Source organism: Lissotriton helveticus, chromosome 3_1 (assembly GCF_964261635.1).
Source record: "Lissotriton helveticus chromosome 3_1, aLisHel1.1, whole genome shotgun sequence".
Taxonomy (NCBI): domain Eukaryota; kingdom Metazoa; phylum Chordata; class Amphibia; order Caudata; family Salamandridae; genus Lissotriton; species Lissotriton helveticus.
In genome coordinates, this window is record NC_136061.1 from 656,124,587 (window position 1) to 656,146,093 (window position 21,507).

Genomic DNA, 21,507 nt, shown 5'->3' on the forward strand with positions numbered 1-21,507 from the left:
ACAAGCCTACTGGCCTTTAACCCCTTCGATGCTTGTGACGGAACCATTCCGTCATGCCTCACGGTTGAGCTGTGCGGATGACGGAATGGTTCCGTCACGACCACACCCAGTTATGGAATGTCCAGCACCGGGGGGAAATCGGCGCCGCACACAAGGTGTTAAAGAAAGGAAGGGCTTCTAGCTAGTCAATGGGAAGCCAGAGACTAGCTGCTAGCAACTGATGGCCAAGTGAAACCTTGCACTTGCCTTATTTATATTTACTTAACATTTGGTGCTTCACTTAGCTTGGAATGCTATGTGACCGCCTAGTTTGCCTTTATGGGTGGGTTGCCACTGTTGGAAAGGCCCCCATATTCCTGAAGGACAACATCTTAATGTACCACCCTTTCAGGCGTTAGCACTTCAAGCTAATCCTAGGTTTAAAACAAAGAGCATGATGAAAGCTGTATATTGTGCTCCTAAGCTGTAGAATATTCCTCCAGCAGAGCCATGATCTCGCCAGGAGGTGATGAGGCTCAGATGAACAATTAAAATACTCTGCCATGATGCCGCCACTCCTTGTTCACCTTCTTGTGCTTGGATACCCAGTTCGTGTTTTAGTGCTAGGGAAGTGTATGATAATGATTATGATGGCATGCGAAAGCTATCCCCTGAGGTTCCTACCTTTGTTTCACAGGAAAGGGACACGGATAGATCCATGACTACTAGAGAAGGGGGAGAGGGGGCCTGAGAAGGGTATTATGGGAATATGAGGCATGGTTTCAGACATCCAACCCTCTGTTCGTTTGACACGCCCTCAACAAACCTCGCCAGGCCAACTGACCATACCTATTTATCTTGTCCAGAAGACAAAACAAGCATTTACAATGCAATGGTTCCGGCAATAATATAGGTAGAGCTATTGGCATTGCTCATTATTTTTTTATTTTTTTTGTATCTCTAAATAAATGGCATTGTCATTTATATTGGCAATAGCTTAATTGCTTGCATATGCGAGACCTATTGCATTAGCAGAGAGAGAGTGAGGTAGTGAGATAGAGAGAGAGTGAGGTAGTGAGATAGAGAGAGAGAGTGAGGTAGTGAGATAGAGAGAGAGAGTGAGGGAGTGAAATAGAGAGAGAATGAGGTAGTGAGAGAGAGTGAGGTAGATAGAGAGTGAGGTAGTGAGAGAGAGAGTGAGGTAGATAGAGAGTGAGGTAGTGAGAGACCGAGAAAGTGAGGTAGTGAAAGAGTGAGGTAGTGAGGGAGAGGGATGTTCTGAGGTAGTGAGATAGAAACAGAGTGAGTGAGGTTGTGAGGTAGTGAGATAGAGAGAGAGTGAGGTAGTGACAGAGAGAGTGAAAGTGAGTTAATGAGATAGAAAGAGAGAGAGTGAGGTAGTGAGATAGAGGGAGAGGGAGGTAGTGAGTTAGAGAGAGTGAAGTTGTGAGGTAGTGAGATAGAGAGTGAGGTAGTGAGATAGAGAGTGAGGTAGTGATGTTTTGAGAGAGCGAGTCGTGAGATAGTGAGGTAGTGAGATAGAGTGGAGTAGTGAGGTAGAGAGAGTGAGGGAGTGAGAGAGTGAGTTAGTTAGAGAGAGTGAGTGAGGTAGTGAGAGAGAGAGTGAGGTAGTGAAAGTGGGAGAGTCAGGTAGTGAGATAGAAAGAGAGAGTGAGGTAGTGAGATAGAGAGAGAGTGAGGTAGTGAGATAGAGAGTGATGTAGTGAGAGAGTGAGGTAGGGAGAGATAGTGATGTAATGAGGTATTGAGAGAGATAGTTAGTGAGGTAGTGAGATAGTGAGGTTGTGAGATAGAGAGAGTTGAGTAGTGAGGTAGAGAGAGTGAGGTAGACAGAGAGAGTGAGTTAGTGAGAGAGAGTGAGTTAGTGAGAGAGAGAGAGTGAGGTAGTGAGAGAGAGAGTGAGTTAGTGAGAGTGAGAGTGAGGTAGAAACGCTATCTACCAACACATAAAAATGTGGCACTTACCTGTATATCTTAAACAAAAAAATAGCAATTATTTACTAGTGTCAGTCCCTAACACCCCCTCCCCCCCGTATTACCATATTATTATTCGTTGCTCAAATCCCTTGTTGCAAGAAGACCTGTTCAACTATAACTGTAGGTCTGGCTATCAGGTAGTGCTGTTGTACTATGGAGTGCTCTAACACCTATGCGGTAGGGCAGCATCATATAAAAACCTCAATTGATGTATGCACGAATGCACACATATAGGGAGAAATGTCCTTTGAACTGAAGCAATCAGTGTCTTATTAACATGCTATTAATTCCTTGTTCAAAGAGAAATGCTTTGATCTTACCCCAGTATGGAATGAGGACCTTTAATGAGATTCATGTCTACGCTGGAAAGCAGGAAGTCATGGTGAAAAGAGCAACATACAGCAACGTATATATTGCACAGATATAGCTCTCAGCTAGGTGCAAACTATGCAAATACCATATACATAAATATAAATACACATGGATCTGTTGGAAACAAGATTCTCGCCTTCGTTTAACCCCTCTCTCTTTCTAGCAGGTTACTTCCTAAAACGTTCACATGCCACGTTCCAGCACAAGATTCATACTGGTCCTTTGTCTATTAAACTCCCTCTACCCTTTCCCGATCTTTTGGCCTTTATTACCCGCTCCGCTTAAGCTGGAGACTCTGGTCTCCTGTTAAACCCCTTTCAAGTTCCCTCTTGACTCCCTAATGTTAATTCACATGCCCACTGCGTCGCCCCCGTAGAGCTTCTACAGCGGTCAGAATTAACCTACTGGCTGTGACGACAGTAGAGTTTCTTCATACCTACCCCAAATATATTCACATTTACATACATTGTCCCCACATTCGCTCTTGTGAAGTACAACTTACTCCCTATAAGAGCCGGTGTTGTGTTAGCCTTAGCGTACAAATTTACGGGACCCCAAAGGTTCATCAAACGCCTTCGACTAGAAGGGGGCTGCATGGCACCAGGGAAGTCTTCGTGATCGATCGAGAGTGCTTTGAAAGACACACTGTCTTACACAGAAAACTTGAGGTTCTAAGAAACCCCCAAGGAAAAAAAAACTGGATTTTCTCTCTCTAAAGCGAAATCTTATTGAACAATTGTTGCCTGGAACTTGAGTACCTAAAATCTACCTGTGATCTATGACGCTTTCCTCTTGAAGGGGAGAACACAGCAAAAAGATGTTGAGAGCACAATATCATGGCAACGCTCTATGATGCATAGACGAACAACAACCTTTTCTAGCAACAAAGGTAGTGGCTGACTGCATTAACCGGCTTAGAGAGCCCAACTTTTTAGCAAATGCATCTATGAACCCAGAAGTCACCGCCAACACTCTTAGCGAACACAATTCATTCAACAGACATCTACATCTTGGGAGAGTCAGACACTGCACTTTATTAACAAAGTCGTGCATTTTAACAATTCAAAGTTTGAGAACAAAGGAGAGATTTATTTTTTTGGTGTGCAATGTGTGTGTGTGTGGGGGGACAGAATGTGTGGCGGGTAGGGCCGGTGTATGAGTGTCTCTCTTTTCACACAACTAAGAAGATCAGAGGCGCAAATGCAGGCAGCAGGGCACCCATGGGCGACGGCGGGGCTGCTTCGGGCAAACAGTTCCAAAAATAGAAGCTTTCCGAGCCATTTCCATACTAAGTGTCCCAGGGCAAGCCTATGCATCATGAGAAAGCCTGTTTGCTGAAACGACGGAAAGGCGGCAACTTTCCCCTCTTTTGAGGAGCAGCATTAAGCAGAATTGGTATGAATGCGGCGGGGGAGTGGGGTGCGAGAGCGCGACGGAGGAGGGCAGAGGGAAGGGGGGGAGGTGAGCGGACCCGAGCAGCTCCTAAAAGCGCTGTTTTCTCACCTTCACTGCGGTGCTGCGAGGAGGAGGCTCTCCTCTGCACTTGAAGACTCGGCGACGGACAGGACACAAGCACAACGAGGAACGGCTGACCTTCACTGCGGGTGAAAAAAAAAATGGCGGCCGCAAGCTTCCGAATTTTTCGGAATCGGGGGCGTGGTTTTGTGGTTCTGAGTGACAGACGACGTCACTGTCTAAAGAACAGCAAAACTTACGCCCCCAAATCCGAAAAGGACGGGGCTAAATCGGAGTGACGCATCTCTCCTCCAATGGCTGGCCTCCGTTTAGGAAGCCAGCCAATGGAGGAGAGACAGGGCAGGGAGGCGGGTTCTACAGCCCTACTAAGAAACATTAAATCTCCGACCCCAGACTGCGCAGGCGCAGCCTTTAGGTCCGAGACCTAAAAAATAAAGCCTGGTTAAACTCGGAGTATTCAGAAGTGTGAATGAGTAGGCAATGCATGTTATGGGACAGTACATTCTCGAGACTGTAAAATATTTGTACCTCCCCTGAAAAATATATGAAGGTTAGGCGAGTCTTGTGTGTGGTCTGTATGGTCCAGGCCCAGCTATGTGCAGCTAGATCCAAACAGGGTGTTAGGATCCTTGGCTGAATTTGTGTTGTGAAAATGGTGTTATATGTGACCGTTCATTACACTCGCTAGCTTACATCTGAAGTTGTACACTCGAACCCGTGAGGAGGGTTTCCTTCATTGCGCCTGTGAAGAATAGACCATCTTTATGAACAACAGATACTATGGGCTCTAGCCTCCTCTGAAACCTGTGACGTGTGCATGTGTGTCTAGTCCTGTTTGTGTGGTTCTAGACTTATGCCGCCTTCTCCCTTCTTTGGTTCCAGTGTGTTTCGGAATGGCGACCTCCTGAGCCCACCATTCCGCGTGCTCCTCTCCAAGAGAACGCTGGCGGAGTGGGAACTCGTCCTCAGCCTGCTCACCGAGAAGGCCTCCCTGCGCAGTGGTGCGGTCCGGAAGTAAGTACCAGACAGGCCTAGGGACTTCCGGTTAAAGTATGAATTGAACTCAGTGCTGTGGAAGCCAGTTTGGGTGAGAGAGTGAAGGAACCCCTTTCTGGCAGTAAGGTAATTCAGTGCTCCGAGATCTATGTGCAATCTTCAGGTTACAATCGAGAATCATTGCAGGACTTGCTCAGCATTTCATCCAAAACAAGTAACATTGTTAGGGAACAACAGAGCCTAATATTCGAAAAGCCCATAGAGGAGTCATTATGTGATGTTTGCATGTAAACGGCCCATATTTGTACTTTTCATCTAATCACAGATGGGACTAAGGACTGGTACCGTTAACTTCACAGTCAGCCTGAGAGAATGAAGGCCTGGATGAGGTGGCTCGGGTCTGGGAGATTCTGAAGATCAGTCTTTATTGGCACCAGAGAACGCAGATCTTCTGTGTGCATGTATCTGAGAGACAGAAAGCAATTTGATATGTGTCAAATCAAATGGCAACAGAATCTCAAAAAGCGTCTAAATACAGAGCGAGCAAGTTGCACCATTTCTTATTCAAGGGTTAGTGATCTACCATATCAGAAGCTCAAAAATAGGAACATAGGTTCAGGATTTTTGACTTAAAAATGGAAAAGCTGAACCAGGAAATCCCACAAATGAGCACATTCACACGTGAACAAATATTGCTTTCTTTGCAGGCTGTGTACTTTGGATGGAGTCCCCATCTCTAGCGGAGAAGAACTGAGCCATGGGGAGTACTACGTGGCCGTGGGAGCGGAGAAGTACAAAAGCTTACCGTATATGGAGCTGCTAGTGCCAAAACACTCCACGCACAGGGCCTTACTGTAAGTAAGAGAGTGCAGGGGTCTTGGGGGAAACATGGTGGGTGGGGGGGTTTAGCAAAAGTTCTGATGACAATTAAATATATTAGTGAGGCCATGGGGAAGCCACGGAGAGGCCAGTTCTGCCTTGACATTAGCCGAAGGTTAGTTAATGTGATGTTGATAAAGGACAGTTCAAAAAAGCCATGCTGACATAGAGGGGAGCTAGGGGGATCTGTGGAACTGTGGTAATTCAGCTATGGTCAGTTGACAGCAGTGAAAGCTCAGCTGACATGAGGGAGGTCTGCAAAGGTCATACTGATTGTACGGGTAGGTCAACTTTGATACATAATGAGGAAGAATAGGGGTGAACACTTATAAAAAGTCAGCTTGGGCTAAACTGACACACCAGAAAGAGGTCAGCTGGACAGTACAAAATTGATGGATGGAAATGCATGCATTCACAGCTGTAGGGAACCCCTCTAAGCATTCCACTGCATTAAGTTTTAGTTCACCTGCACTGCATCAGTACAAACTGGAACCGACCATATTCACATCTGTACTGACTACTCAGCAAAAGGAGCAGTCCATTTCGAACTACTATGCCACATTCAGGTCTTTAAGTGGGATGAAAAACTGGGGGTGGGGGGGTCCTCTCAAAGGGGTGTGGCTTAAAAGCACACAAGCTGAAAATCTGTGCTTTTCATAGCCTGCCACACGCCCGGTATTTTGCAGCTTCTATCATTGCATCCTGATATATAATAAAACAAGTAGCATTACAGCCACAAGAAGTCAATGCTATTGGGTTTGCCAATGGTTGTTAGTTGTGAAGGATAAATAAGCAACAATCATGGCTTAGTTGTATGTAACACTGATAATGCTTCAGTTCTGAAATGATGCGACTGCGACTGTGAAAGTTCTATAACGAGTCTCTTTGAAGTTAAATCGGAGGCAGGGAAGGGTGGTACTGCTGCAGATGTAAGATTTGTGTTTCGTCCTGAGGGTGAGGGCAAAAATAGAGAGCCCGATAGGGACCCATCCCAGCACCTGCTTTTTAGAAAGCCCTGGCCACATCTCTTCTAAACCAGAACATAATAAAACTCAGACCAGGGGCAACTCCTTCTAAAGAGCGGCCATCAAACTGGTAAGTCGACCACTATGGACAGGTCAAATACACTCAGGCAGGTGGAAGTGGTCAGCCAGGCACAGACCAACACACACAAAAAGTCAACTGCGGTTGTGTTTTACTACCGCGAATTAAGCTACAGACAAGCTGACAGCAGATAAATGTCAAATACAGAGCTGATGAAACCAGGGAGGTCAGCTAGACCTGACACCACAGAATGGTCACGTAGTCCAAGGGAAGCCAGTTACAAATTTCTGTCAGGAGGAACACACCATTTATGTGCATATTGACACCTGTGAGATGTTTGCAAGGTCTCTGCTGGCACCAGGAATATGTCAGCTATGCTCAAGCTGACATGTCTAGATTTCAGCTAGAGTCAAGCTGGCAAGAGAGGATAGCTTGGTCAGGCAGGGCCAGGATCGCAGAAAGCACAAGTAACCTCTGGCTATGCTGAAAGCATAGAACTCAGCTCTTGCCAGGCTGCTTCCAGGAATTTAATCCACCCTAGGAGGAGATTGTTCCTCCATGGTTAAGTAGGAAAAAAAAAGACAAATGATTGTGGCACAGTAGGGTCTTCGCACTAACGGGCCATGGTGCAATTGGTACACTAACAAGAACTGGAACCCTGGCGCTGAATGAACAGGATCCACCCTCTCCTCACACGCCCAAATTGCTGTTGCAAGGAGTACTATTGACAAGAAAGTCTGTGGGTGGTGCACTGCCAAGTTTGAACAAATGTTAGGATGCAGGTAAGTAGGAGTGGGTGCTCTCGAGGGTAGCGTTACCGTCAAACGCCCTTTATCAAGGAGAGTTCATAAGGTGAGCGAGAGGGCTTGCCGCTCCTTTCCGAGGATCTGGAGGAGCACCTCCAGATCCTCGGAAAGGAGCGGCAAGCCCTCTCGCTCACCTTATGAACTCTCCTTGATAAAGGGCGTTCCGCCCGAAATGCATTGGAGCCTGTATTAAGCATTTGGAGCCTGTATTAAGCATTTATCGTCGATATGATTTGAATATCAACGAGATTTCTAAAGGAACTATTCATGGAAAAATAAATTCTTTAAACCGCTGAAGAACTTTGGAATCAATTTGTTTGACCCTACATGGAGTGCCTTATTGGGGGATGTATCTGCATTTTTATGCGTACACCACATGGTTCTGCAAGGAGTACTATCTCATCAATGCTGTGACTCCTCATGCAGCCACAGAATAGCTCATCGTGGCCCAGCCGCCCTTACTCCGGCTGTCTGCCCCTATTGGCCAAATTAATCCTCCCCACCTCATGCGCCCCAGACATGGCCAGCCCACCTCGCTGCTCCCCTTTCATCAGTTTGAGAACGTCAAACAAGCCCGTCATTACCATTCTAGCTGCAGAGCTATCTGCCCCCCGACCTCGGTGTATATGTACTTATGGCCAAATACTTGAGAGGGCTTGGGCATTGTCTCCCTATGCCCACTCTGAGCTTGGCACGAGGAAGCATACATCTGTCCACAGGTCCTGATAACGGGGCGGCTGGACAGTATGTGAATACACGCACAAGCAACTAGGGGTGAAAACACTTAGCTAAATGGAGAGTGGGCTAATTAGGACATAAGATGGAAGACCAAAGTAGTGGAATGCATTGCAAAAGTGCCTTAATGCAAGTGTATCACCTAGCAGTCTACAGCCAGCCAAGCATGCAGTATGCACCAAACATCACTTCCAGGTACAAACAGCTCTGCATTTTCAGCCTTGGGCAAAAGAGAGATTGCTATTTGAAACTGGAGTAACAGCCATTTGCAGGCAGAGCGTCACCGTTCCGTCACTGCACCAAATGGATGTTTTCCCATTCATGCACTGCAATGGAAGCACTCCTTTGGCAGTGTAAGGGTAAGTGATATATAGTTACTTCCTGCTGAGTAATCTATTTGTAGAACAAAACACTACAATTATCTTCCTCAGGTAGCTTAAAACACATTTAATCTTAAACGTAAAAAGGATTTCTGTGGATATAAAGATTAACATAGCTAAGAAATATATTATCAGCTAAAACAAAATGAAGATTTCAAAATGCTGAATTTTTGTTTTAACTTTAGGGTAACTATGTTGACTAACCCTTGACAAAGAGTCCCACAATGACGAACATGCATGGCAATGTCCATCAGGCTACTTCTCACCATAAACCTCTTTATTACCATTCAATTTGCCTTAATCTTAGCTTAAACGCTGTCGCTTTTATTAATATATAATTATTTTCAATGTTACGTCATTGTCAGTGTTACCTCATCAATATATTTCTTCAATAATGTATTAGTTCAATAGAGAATCCTCTTCCCCATCAATCTGCGAATACCTTTGCCTCAACATTTCTAGTAACAAGCAACTGGTCTGCAAACTGCATACATTCTATCACCCCCCGGGCGACAACCTACCATTCATTGAACAATTAATGGAAATCATAGCTAACAATGTGGATTCAATGCAGCCACAAATCTACTTGGGAGACTTTAACCTTCATTGGTCAAATCCTAACGTCCAAGCTGTAGCATGCTTCAACTCCTTCCTGAAGGATCACGATTTGGTTCAACATTGCGACCAACCTACCCATAATAAGGGAGAAATTCTAGACCTCATCATTTCCAAAGGACAGTCTATAACTTTGAACTCCATCATACCTTGTGATTGGTCTGACCATCGCATCATTTGCTTCCATATCAACTTGGAGGTATCTCAGATTAAACCTCAAATTCCTAAACCAAAGATCTGGAGAAGAGACCCTAGAGACATCAACACAGCTGACCTAGCAACCCGCTGTAAACGGGACCTCTCTCTCCAAAGAGATTTAGCTGAAGTACTGGCACTTACAGACTTATTACCATTGATCTAGAAACCAAGAGGTCTCTTTTAACATCCAAAGGACCTGCACCCTTCCTGGCCAAACCAGATAAGGCTGCTCCTCTTAGCAGAGGTATCAAACACAACGCTTCCTGGGACACCTTCACCATCCTGAACGAAAAAGAAATCAATAAGGTCCTTCGGAATATCAACCCATCTAAGCACTTCAATGACCCTTTACCTCCCACCATCTTCAAAGCAATTAAAGATTCTATCTCCCCCATCTGGACAAAGATAGTCAATGCCTCTCTTTCACAGGGAACGATCCCAGACTGTATAAAAGAGGCCCAGGTAACACCTATTCTAAAAAAACCTACAGCAGACAGTACAGATCATAACAACTTCCGCCCCATCTCCAGCGTCCGCACTCTGGCCAAACTCTTGGAAAAATGTGTCAAATCTCAATTATGGATGACATCCTAATAATGCTTGACAAAAATGAATCTTTTCTCCTTATCCTACTCGACCTCTCCTCTGCCTTTGACACTGTCAATCACGACAACCTCCTAGAAATTCTGCATCAAAATATGGGCCTCTCTGGGCAGGTGCTGCAATGGTTTTCGTCCTTCCTCCAGCACAGATCCCAAAGAGTTAAGGCAAACCACTCTCTCTCCCACCCATCCCCAGTCACCCTGGGGGTTCCACAAGGATCCTCCTTATCTCCCATTCTCTTCAATTTGTTTCTTGAACCATTAGCTGATGTACTAAAATCCTTGGACATTCGATTCCATATGTATGCGGACGACACCCAATTCTACCTGGAAAAACTCCTCCCCTGACAACATCACTTCTCTCAATTCCACCCTATTGACTACTCAAATTTGGCTAACTGAGAACTACCTCCAGCTAAACGCCACCAAAACAGAATTCCTCCTCATCTCTCACCCGAAACACACTCATAACATTGACCTCTGGCTGAACCAACTTACAGCCTTCAACTGCTCCCCTCCTCATCATTGACTCAGCCAAATCACTAGGAATCACATTGGACAAACAACTGAATATGAAGACCCACATCAGCAACGTAAGCAAGGGAGCTAACCACCTTCTGAGAACTCTCAGGAACCTCAAACCTTTCCTACCTCAAGCCGACTTCAAGCAGGTGGTCCAAGCGCTGGTACTACCAAGGCTTGACTATGGCAGTGCTACGTTATGCGGCCTCCCCAAATACACTTTGGCTCCGCTAAAGGCTTCATTGAACGCTGCGGCCAGACTGATTACGGGTACAAAGCGAAATGCCCACATCTCCCCGGTCCTAAAATCTCTAAACTGGCTGCCCTACGAAGCTAGAATTCAACTAAAGAGTGCATGCTTATCGCACAAAGCCTTCCACTTCAAAACCCCTAATTACCTGGCACAAAAGTGAAAACTATCCGGAGGGGGGAGACCGTCTAGGAGTGCTAATTCCTCCCTCCTGAAACCCCAGATCTTCCGCAAAAAGAGAACTGGTCAACGAGCGTTCTTGGGCTCTGCCCCAAAAATATGGAACTCTCTTCCACCGGAAATCCGGAGAATCTCCTCCAAGGTTGCTTTCAAACTGGAAGCAAAAAGATTGCTCATGCACAAATTCCTACTTTCATAAGAAGAGCGATGGTCAGTTCTTAGAACATCGGACACACTCCAAGAGTGGATGTCACCCCTGTATTTTTCTATTGTATTTGCTCCCCTTGCCTTTATGCTCCCAATGACTATATTGGTCCTTTCCTGTGCACTATTTTGGAATTTTCTATGTATATTCCCTATTTGTTCGTACTGATGTTACCTCATTCCCTCAATTTGTGAAGCGCTCTGATATCCTTTGGGATCAAGTTCGCACTATATAAAACTTTATAAATAAAAAAATAAAAAATAAATAAATGGTTTCATTATTTCCACACAATCCTGTAAAAATGCCTGTTAGTGCTTAGTGAGGACCAAGAGGAAACACCTGTTGAAGCTCCCATAGAGGACATGCACACAAGCACAACACTGTTGACAGAACCACTGTCCTTAAGATGGTGCTAGTAGGAGTAGCCAATGTTTTATCATCTAATTAATTGAAAGTGCTTAATATATATTAATAAACGTAAACATATTAAAAATGAGAGACCTCAACAAGACTGAAAGAAACTGCAGCCGGTCCCATCCAAGCAGAATGAAAAAGTAGAGGCTAGCCATGCCATGGAAGTTCATTGGCCTAAGACAAAAATAGATTCAAGAAGCAATGTTTCTGAAGATAGCAACATGGACCAGTAAAGTACAGTATGTAAAGTACCAGTACATTAATTGAGGTACTTGGATAGGTCTGGCATTAGCCGACAGTCTTTTGGCTTTGTCAGTGCCTTATTTGTTCATGGTTTTTGCAAAACTTTATTTGTAGTGTAGATATTGGGCCCTCCTCAATCTTAAAAAAGTGTTTTCTTCGTCCTCAAAAGCATAGATGTCCTAGGCCTGCCGAATGTGTCACGTTTCCCCTTATATCGTGCAAACGCAGCCAAATGGAAATAGCTCTAGGTGCGGCACTGCAAATCATACTATCTCCCTCGGGCACACACCGGACACCCATACACCAGGGGTGGCTATTTAGACTGTGGCACGTGCTGGGTATGGCACGTATATCCCTCTCACTGCAGGGAGATAGTGCCTCCTTGGCATCCCCAAAGGTAAGTATATTATACATATAATTTAGTAAAATCAAAAGGTTTAGGCTAACACCAGATCTAAAAATGTTACAGTTCTGCTATATAGTTAGCAATTATCACCAGCAAAACAACGTACAACACATTCCCCAAGTGTTCTAATTACCAAAAGACAGATTAAGATTCTCATCAAACAATTTATTTTGCCTCTTAAACAGGGATAAGTACACAAGAGTGGCAACACATCTTCTCTTCTTTAACCACAAAGTCTAAAACGTCCTCAATAACATATATAATATTTGTAGGACTGTCTGAAATGAAAAAAAGAAAATAGCAAAAAGGTATAAAATAAACCAGTACGTTTTTCAACAGAGGATTTAGCAAATTGTCTAGGGTTTGGGTTCATTACAGGTTTGAAGGAGTGTATACTTTTGGGTTTATACAAGTAGTTCATGTATAAAGGCTTACAACTCCAAAGAGTGGGCCACTGGTAATTTATCCATAACCTTGGATAGAGGCTAAGGTAATTCATGGCAAAGTGACTGCAGAACATTGCTGGACCTATAACAGGACCAATTGTTGTGGCTCTAATATCTACCTCAACCTGCGGAGCTCCCAGCATCAGCATCCAATTTTCAAAGGCCAGTGGAATTGTTATTTTCAGTCACTCCTTATGATACTGACGGTGTTGGCTATGACATGGCTGACTAGCAGTTCATGGTATTACAGAGAATTCTAAGGCTTTTTGACACCAACGGTGACCCCAGAATGCAAGTTTACTAACATATGTGCTTTGGTTTTGGCAGGAACCATCCGGAGAACAGGCGCAGGATCCTGAAAGATGGGGTAGGTGATAGTATACAACCCAATCATAGAACAGGCAGAATGTCCTCAAAAATAGGGATGAAAATAGGTTTAGGGTTACAGTGGGATTGATGGGGTGGAATGAGAGGGTATTATGGTTGGCGGGTATAGAGGGAAGGATGGGATTGGATGGAACAGGCCATAAAAAGTTTCAAAGACTATGGTAAGCAAAGACGGTAGCTGTTATGAGACGGGAAAGAACTTGAGGAAAGAGTAACTCCTAGATGATGTTGGAGTATGAATTGGGAGGGATTGGTGGATCCCCAGGATACACATGAGATGAGAGCGAAGTGGTGCAACGGCTCGTAGTGTTGGAATTACTCTCATGCGAGATTCTTAATGATTTCCATACTTTAAAAACAATGTTAGTTGTGGTAAAATTATAGACTATATGATTTTTGTCCGCCACCTTTACTCACCGAACTTATCTGACATTTCTCTTCAGTTCACCAAAAACTACAGCGTGTCTCAGGATGGGGTGAGTGATTCCGCCCTCATCAGTCCTCCAGAACAGGTAAGCGGCCGGAGGATGGTTTCTAGGACTCTGTAATTCATGGATGGTTTTCAGTTTCAAATGCCCTGTTCAGAGGTATATGTTCTTCTTACTTTTCGTTTCTCTTTTATTGTACTGATGAAGCGTCATTGTAACTTTGGAGGAAATCAACCAGCTTGGAGTGGAAGGAAAACAATAAGCATGTTTCATTTAAAAATCAAACATAGAGAATTTCAGGATGACAGCCTCCTGATCACAAGGCAATAGGGAGGGCCTGGCATCTGCTAAAAAAGTATAATGCACTCCACCTCGCAGAACTGAGGTCACCTAAAGCATATAATTTATGTCAAGGTAAAGCTAGAGAAGGCTCTCAAGTTCTGTTCATCAGAGTGCCCAAATAACACACCTGTGATAGTAGGGAACTGACTTACCCACTAGACGTCAATAAGGGGGTTAGAGTGATGGGAAGCTAAAGCAGACCGAATCAAGCTCTGGTGTGGACTCTGCCTTTACGTCATTCAACTGTAGTCCCCTTGCCTACAGTGAGATGACACAATGTGGTAAGCCCAGCACCCCCCAGCTTCAGACCAAGAACCTGCAGGTCTAAGGAACTGCAAAGGCGTCAAATTAGACACTATACTCTCAAATGTTTACCTCTGTTACGTCTCATTCGCTGGATGCCCTACCTCTGGTAAAGGAGTGTCAGTGGGGAGATATAAATGTTAGACAGCACTAAGAGCAGGGAAGACATCCGTGTGGCCCATTAGAGGCCAACATCATCCAGAAAAAAAAGAGAGCCATCAGAACAAGCGACTATTCTAATGACAGACCCACCTCTGCATCCAAGAAAGATCTGAATGTGAGGAAAAAAAATACACCATGCAAGAAACATGTATTGAATGCACTGCATAGCAAAACAGACAAAAGAAAGATGCGAACACTGCAGTTCCCTTTCCTGTGCCCTGGTTAAGTCAGGCCAGAGAAATATATAATTCTATTTCGCAATCCTTACACCAACATGAAATATGTGATTGTGAATCCTGTGTGGACTGAGCAAGCACATCCTAATATGTCATGAATGAAAAGAATATATGTTTCTCCAAGTAAGAAGTGACATCCTAACCTAACTGTTCAAATGTGTCACATTTTGCAGCTAACAGTGTTTGCAACTGTAAAGCCATTATTTATTTATAATAAAGAAGGCAGGTTCTGAAGTTGTAAGTATGAAGTCTGTGTGGTTTGGCAATTATTGATGACTCCAAAGCATAGAATCTGAGAGAAGGTATTGTAATGGCTGTTCTCTAAAACAACTCTAGTCCACATGTTTCACAATGTATAAATCCCTATGTCGCGTCATCAGGGTTTAAGACAGAATTCAAAAAGATCACAGATGAACTGCTTGGTTTTAGGAAAAGGGTTCAAGAGGAAAGTAGACAAGAGAATGATCAATTCGATGTGCGTACCAAAAATGACCAATAGCGGTGTTTGCTAATAGATGGTGATGCAGTGTAGCGCAGAGCAGCAGAGTCACAGATGATATCCCAAGGAAAGTTGTGACGTTCGATGAATCTTCAGCATGATTACCGGCCATAGTTCAATGGTTTCTTCCATGTGGCTCTTATTAATTATGTATTTTGCTGGCTGGGTATATATTAAGCAAAATAAATAAGTTTTGTTATACGTTTTGTTTTATTACATTGCTTAATATTCTTATACAGTGAAATATTCAGGCAAAATCATGATGTGACAACCAGTATATCCTAAACAGCCCTTGATGTTTGCTCAGCACGGGTAATTTATTGTTACAAAGAAAAAAAGCCATACAGGGTTTGAGAATGCCTTTTCTGTGTGGTCACTGTAGCTGGACCCTCGCAGGGTGCAATCCACAGGAGACGCGGAGGCCGACAAGATCCTGGTGTCACCACCAGCAGCCCGAAAATATCCAACTAAGATCAAGAGCTCGGAGGAAGAATCCATCTTCTATGCCAAACCTGTGCGCGTGCGTCCAAATGCCAAGACCAACCCCACCCCAACACTGGAAGACAACCAAGGTACAGGCAAGCACACAGGGGACAAATGAAGCAGACAGCCAGTGCAGATGTAGACGAGTATAGATACAAGTAGGACATTGATAACCAAGTTAGGGGCCTTCAAACAGGGACCATAGAAGGAGGCAAGCCATAAAGGTAGCATTGAATAGCTATGCGCTTTATAAATGTTGGTTCATTCATTCATTCATAGATCAATTGTACAGAGGCAGAAACCATGGTATTTTTGTGGAGAGCACAACATGAATATTCATGATACGATCCCGCTAGGATCCTTCATGGTCTCTTGAGTGCACCGGTCAGAGCTTGAATGAACACCGTACCAGAGTACCCAATGCATTAGATTCTGGGACATTGCTTGGAGTTTATGTTAAGCATCTCCTGCCAAATCTCTGTCCCATCCTTTGAAAATGTTTGCCTAGTTTTATAAATGGGTTGCGTTAGATTTGCATTACGTTTGTAACGCAAACCTGACAGTTTTCAGAGTGGATTTACTATACAACTCAAATCATGATTTACATAGGAGAGTGACCCAAAGTAATGCAGAGTTGTTCAATGTGCTGCTGTGCATTACTTTGTATTAAGGGGGTGTTCAACAGGTGGTTACATGGACGTTCCCATGCAACCACCCATGGGTTTTGATGCAAATGTCTATCTACAAAGAACCGCAGACAGGGATGTGTGCCAAAATACTATGGCTCCTCGAGGCAGGAGCAACTAGGAGAAATATTATAATTTCTCCTAGTTTTTCTCACTTAGCATGTGTTCTGCATTGTACAGCATACATAATAAGTGGAAAAAGCCTTAACGCATAGGTTTAATATTGGAAGGGACCACTTCTAGTTTAAAACCTATGCTTCAGACAACTAAGATACTCTTGTACTATGGTGCAAGGGTGTGTGCATTGGTCCATGGCTGCCTAAAGAGCACCACTTCAGCAAGAGAGCAGGCTAGCGCCCATATTTTAGTAGATATGGCGCTGTTCTGCTCTCTACCTTTTACGCAGCACAACAACTTTACTTGCTGGCCTGAGTTGCGTGACTTCTCAATACATCTGGGCCCTTCTGTCTGCTTTTGCAAACTCTAATGCTATGCGGTCGATAACAAAGTTCAAGACAGAAGATCTAAATGTGTAGATTGGCAGTTCTACAGATAGATTTGAAAAGAATCATGTAATGCAACGGCACATGAAAATCTGCAGTGTTGAAAAATGAAAGCTGCAAACAATTGTGCAGTATCATATTTATGCAAGCCACTTGTCAATAATTTAATCAATCACGTAAATGTTAATAATGCTGAATACGTATGCTAAATATGTAAGCGGCGTCTGACATGAGATTAGTGCTCAACGCACAACCTACAGTACCAAGTTCTTTATTTGGAGATAGCATTCTACTCAAAGACGGGTCCCCCCACTTTGCCACCCACTCAAGTCATTGTTGCACATATTATTGGGGATTTTGTAATACGTTGCGCATTGGCGATATGCTCACATTAGCTTTTAGTGTTAAAATTCATATGTGAGCAGAAGTTGATCAATGCTATTGTTGACGTCGCTTACTGTTGTGCAACGTTGCATGAACACTCATGCAAAGCTTTAGTAAATCTGGATTGTGCTATCTCAGATGATGTATGCTGTTGGCTTCATGCTTCTGACTTACACTGCTCCCTTTCCATAGAGGCCACAAGAGTTTTTAAAGTGAAACAGTCACGCCAAGAAATTTCAGGTGCACCAGTGGTTATGGAAGATGAAAACACGCGGGTGGAGCTTCCACTGGATCAGGTACCGCTTCATTCACTCACCACTACAAGTCTTAAAGGGGTCAGACTTCTCTAGTTCCTCAGCATCCGTTACCTGTGACTTGAGTGTCTCACCGCCATCCAACCTGCCCACTCTTAAGTTAGATACCGCCAGTGCTCTGATATCTAGTCCCTGTAGCCAAACGGGCACATGCTGCCCCATGGTCACCGTGCATGCTCAAATACAGGCTTCAAAGTACTCCTCAATGACATCCCTGAATCATCAGCTTTCGGAGTTATACCCACCTGCATCCCCAGTTACCAGCCTCCCTCACTGGTCCACACTGCCTCTCCCTCCCCAGATGATAGCCATACACAACGCCCACTCTACGACTTCAGATACCAGCGTCTCACTCGCTTTTCACCCTTGAGTCTCTGATATTAGGGTTACACCGCCCTCTTATGCCTGAGTCATACAGTCCTTCCGACCCCCACTGTCACACAGGCCTTCAACGTTTCCACCCAGCACTTCTAAATAGTGAGCCATGATGTCCCATTGATAAATGGGTCACAGAAAACCCACACTCCTCCCTTAGACTTCAACATTTTGGGCCTCATTTACAAGGTTCTGGCGCAGGGCAGTGCCGCAGGGAATCTTGCTGTGCTGTCCTGCGTCAAATGAAAAGGGCAGGAATGGGCTATATCTATGAAGTACGGCGCATTCCTGTCTTTCTCCCCTGCCCTGGAGCACAATGGGCTGCCACGCGCCAACACTGGCACCATTGTGCAAGCATGTCTGTGTTGTGGGGGTGATTGTTTATGTGCAGGAAGGTGTCCCTTCCTGCTCAAAACCAATCATGAGAGATGTTTTCCTCTTTCTATGTGTACTACAGAATGCTGCACCACCCTTAAGCCTCTCCTGGGGAGGCAAAGGAATCTGACGCATTCCCAGGTTTACGAAACCTTGTAAATCTCGGAATGTGTCAGATTATATGGATGATGTGTGGGAACACCTACAGCAACACCCATGGAATGCCCCTTTCATGCAGACTAATGTGTGAAAGGGGGCTGTATTTACAAGGCCATAAAAAGCCACGCATGGTGGCTTTAAGTGGCCTTGTAAATATGGGCAGGCCCAAACAAAAGTGACTCACCGGCGGCGTAATGAGCGTGTAAATAAGCCCCTCAGCATCCAATCTCTGGAGGTCACACAGACACCCACCATGAGTACCTCAGAAGGTCTAGGGATAAAGTTTGACCTGGCTGAATGAAGCTCTCTTTTGTTTTCAAAGCAAGTTGCAGAGACCATCAAGGAAGAAACGACAAGGAGGAAGGCTGAAGCTCCTAAGCAGGTACAATGGCGGGCGAGTAACGGGTGAGGGTAATGGGAAAGGTTGTGACTTTCAACATGTGGAGGTAACAGAGATGCCCTGGGGTGAAGGTTCCCTCTCTGAGATGAAGCGCTTGTGCTCTTTACACTGACCAGCTCTGACCAATGACGAGCAGGACCACAGTGCAGTGTCACCTGATGCTGTCAAAGGGGAGTAGAAGTAACAATGAGCTTTGAATAATAGGGGTAAAGACAGGGTTTGAGTTACTATCTCATGGGGTCCCAAAGTCTTCCTCTCCCAGTAGGAAACCCAGAATCCGTGGGGGCGATTCTTCCTGTGGGTAAGTGAAGCTTTCTTTTCTCCTCTCAGAGAGCTGTAGAAATTGAGGAGGAAGCAACACCGAGGAAGAAGGCTGCAGCTCCCAAACAGGTAATCATGGACGATATGGTGTGAGCAACAGGGCATGCAAGTAAAAAAGTGAGAGTACTGAATGCCTAGACAATGATTCATGTTAGTAAATGGACTAAAGATGAGGATGCAAATAAGGAATGATAATTACAGGTCTGAGAGAATGGTGAGTGAATAGCACAGGTGAGCGAGAGGGGTCAAGTGTATGTGAACAAAGTGAATGTCCGAATAACTGGGGTATCAATAATATAATCTGCTAGTAACGAGGTTGTAAGAAAATTTGCAAGTTAAAGACTGAGAGTGAAGTGGTGATTATTAACACAGTTAGTAAGGGTAGTCTATTTGGAGATTTAGTAACTATTGGTTGCCCTCACTCACAAAAGCTGTCTTGCTATTCTCAGCGAGTAATAGAGATTCTCGAGGAAGAAGCTACACCAAGGAAGAAAGTGGCTCATCTTAATCAGGTACAGCGAAATAACGAGTTTTATGGAGAAAATACTGTAGTGTGAACACTGAAGAGTGCATAAAAAGAGTGGTGCAGTAAGCATGTTGTAAAGACAGTTCTGAGTAATATGAGAGTAAGAAGAGTCTAAGTGACAGTAAGTGTATGAAGGGTATGACTTTCAAGCAAGGTATGGGTAATAGAAACCCAGGAATGAGTGATTGAATAATAAGTGCTGACAATAAAAGAGTAAGCAATAAGGGTTCCAAAAAGTTAGGTCAGTTAACAAGCGGTAAATTTGATATGGATGCAAGTTAAGTGAGAGTACAAATAACAGTGTGGTAGTTATGAGCAAAGGAGTAATCCAATAAATGGGGTCTCTGTCACAGGGAGTACATGCATGGTAAAGGCATTATATATATATTATATATAAGTATATTAATAGTAGGTAGTTATAGTAAGGACCTAGTTTTCATAGGAAAAGCATTTTTTGACTTGCTTATATCTTTGGCACTGTTTGCCGAAAAAAAGTTTCCAAAAAAAGGGCCTGGTGATTCTTGTTGTTCATGGAAAGTTTCAGGGTGATCCATCAAGAGGGGGTGAGAAAAAAGGGAGGATCAAATGTTAATCTTAATAGGAATTTCAAACATGACTACAGCCGAACCACTGGACACAATTACACCAAATTTAGTTGAAAGGTAGCTGTTAGTCCAGAAAGTGCCCGTTTTAGGTCTTGCCGAGCGCAGCGCGGATGCGTTGCCCTCGGAAAGGGCCTCTTGAAATCACTTCAGACATCCAAGCGACTTCTCCGTGTGGGTCGGCCTCCTCCAACACATTCCATTGGCCTTTGAGTGTGGCTTTCAATAAGGAAAGCATTCAAATGGCCAAAGACGGGTGCATGCCCAGCCTACCCTCTAAACATTCTCTCCCAGGGCCTAGGGGTCTCGGGAGCGAGCAGCGGTGCGCAGTGTGCCAGCTACATTCCAGCTGCACTCCTGTGCCTGCCCCCACAGCTCCTCTTATCTCTAAATGTGCTTCGACCTTACACTACACACAAATCGCTAACAATTTGGGTCATCTATTGAAAATGTTCAAAATGGCTGAGTCATGTTTTGTGGCGTCATTGCTAACACACATTTTCGCCGCCTTCTGTCAACACCGGCTAATAAATAAATGTATCCTTTGATCTTCGGAGGCAGCCAATGCAGACCCATGGATATTGTGGCGAGGTAGCTAAGTGGGTTCAAGGCACATTTTGCAGCGACATATGCAGAACTTCTGGCCGCCTTCCTCGAGACGAACGGATCCCTCGACCTCTCGCAGTCTGGCTTCCGGGCCAACCACAGCACCGAGATCGCCCTCATCGCAGCCACCGATGACATCCGAGCCCTGCTCGACAACGGGGAAACTGCGGCCCTCATCCTCCTGGACCTCTCCGCGGCATTCGACACTGTCTGCCACCGCACCCTAGTGCAGCGCCTCAGCAACGTCGGAATCCAAGAGAAGGCACTAGATTGGATCATCTCCTTCCTTGCCGGAAGGACACAGAGAGTCCGCCTCCTTCCGTTTAGATCTGAGGCCACCGAAGTCATCTGCGGCGTACCACAAGGATCATCACTCAGCCCCACCCTCTTCAACGTCTACATGAGCCCCCTCGCAGCCATCACACGCAAGCACAACCTCAACATCATCTCTTACGCCGACGACACCCAGCTGATCCTCTCCCTCACCAACGACCCCGCCACCGCCAGAGCCAATCTACACGAAGGGATGACAAACGTAGCCGAGTGGATGATGAACAGCCGCCTGAAACTGAACTCAGACAAGACGGAAGTCCTCATCCTGGGCTCCGCACCCTCTGCCTGGAACGACTCCTGGTGGCCCCCCGCCCTGGGCAGCGCACCCAAACCAACA

At 44.8% G+C, this 21,507-nt stretch overlaps 1 protein-coding gene across 2 annotated transcripts in view; it reads left to right on the forward strand.

Annotated features, from left to right (window-relative positions):
- Nucleotides 1-21,507, forward strand: part of DCDC2B (doublecortin domain containing 2B) — a 131,715-nt gene that overhangs the window by 17,543 nt on the left and 92,665 nt on the right. For both annotated transcript variants that reach the window (XM_078680688.1, XM_078680689.1), the window contains exons 4-12: nucleotides 4,708-4,839; nucleotides 5,529-5,675; nucleotides 13,074-13,113; nucleotides 13,577-13,645; nucleotides 15,486-15,675; nucleotides 17,352-17,455; nucleotides 18,705-18,764; nucleotides 19,113-19,172; nucleotides 19,553-19,615. In XM_078680688.1, the coding sequence (XP_078536814.1) occupies nucleotides 4,708-4,839; nucleotides 5,529-5,675; nucleotides 13,074-13,113; nucleotides 13,577-13,645; nucleotides 15,486-15,675; nucleotides 17,352-17,455; nucleotides 18,705-18,764; nucleotides 19,113-19,172; nucleotides 19,553-19,615 (865 nt within the window). The remainder of the gene's footprint in view (nucleotides 1-4,707; nucleotides 4,840-5,528; nucleotides 5,676-13,073; nucleotides 13,114-13,576; nucleotides 13,646-15,485; nucleotides 15,676-17,351; nucleotides 17,456-18,704; nucleotides 18,765-19,112; nucleotides 19,173-19,552; nucleotides 19,616-21,507) is intronic.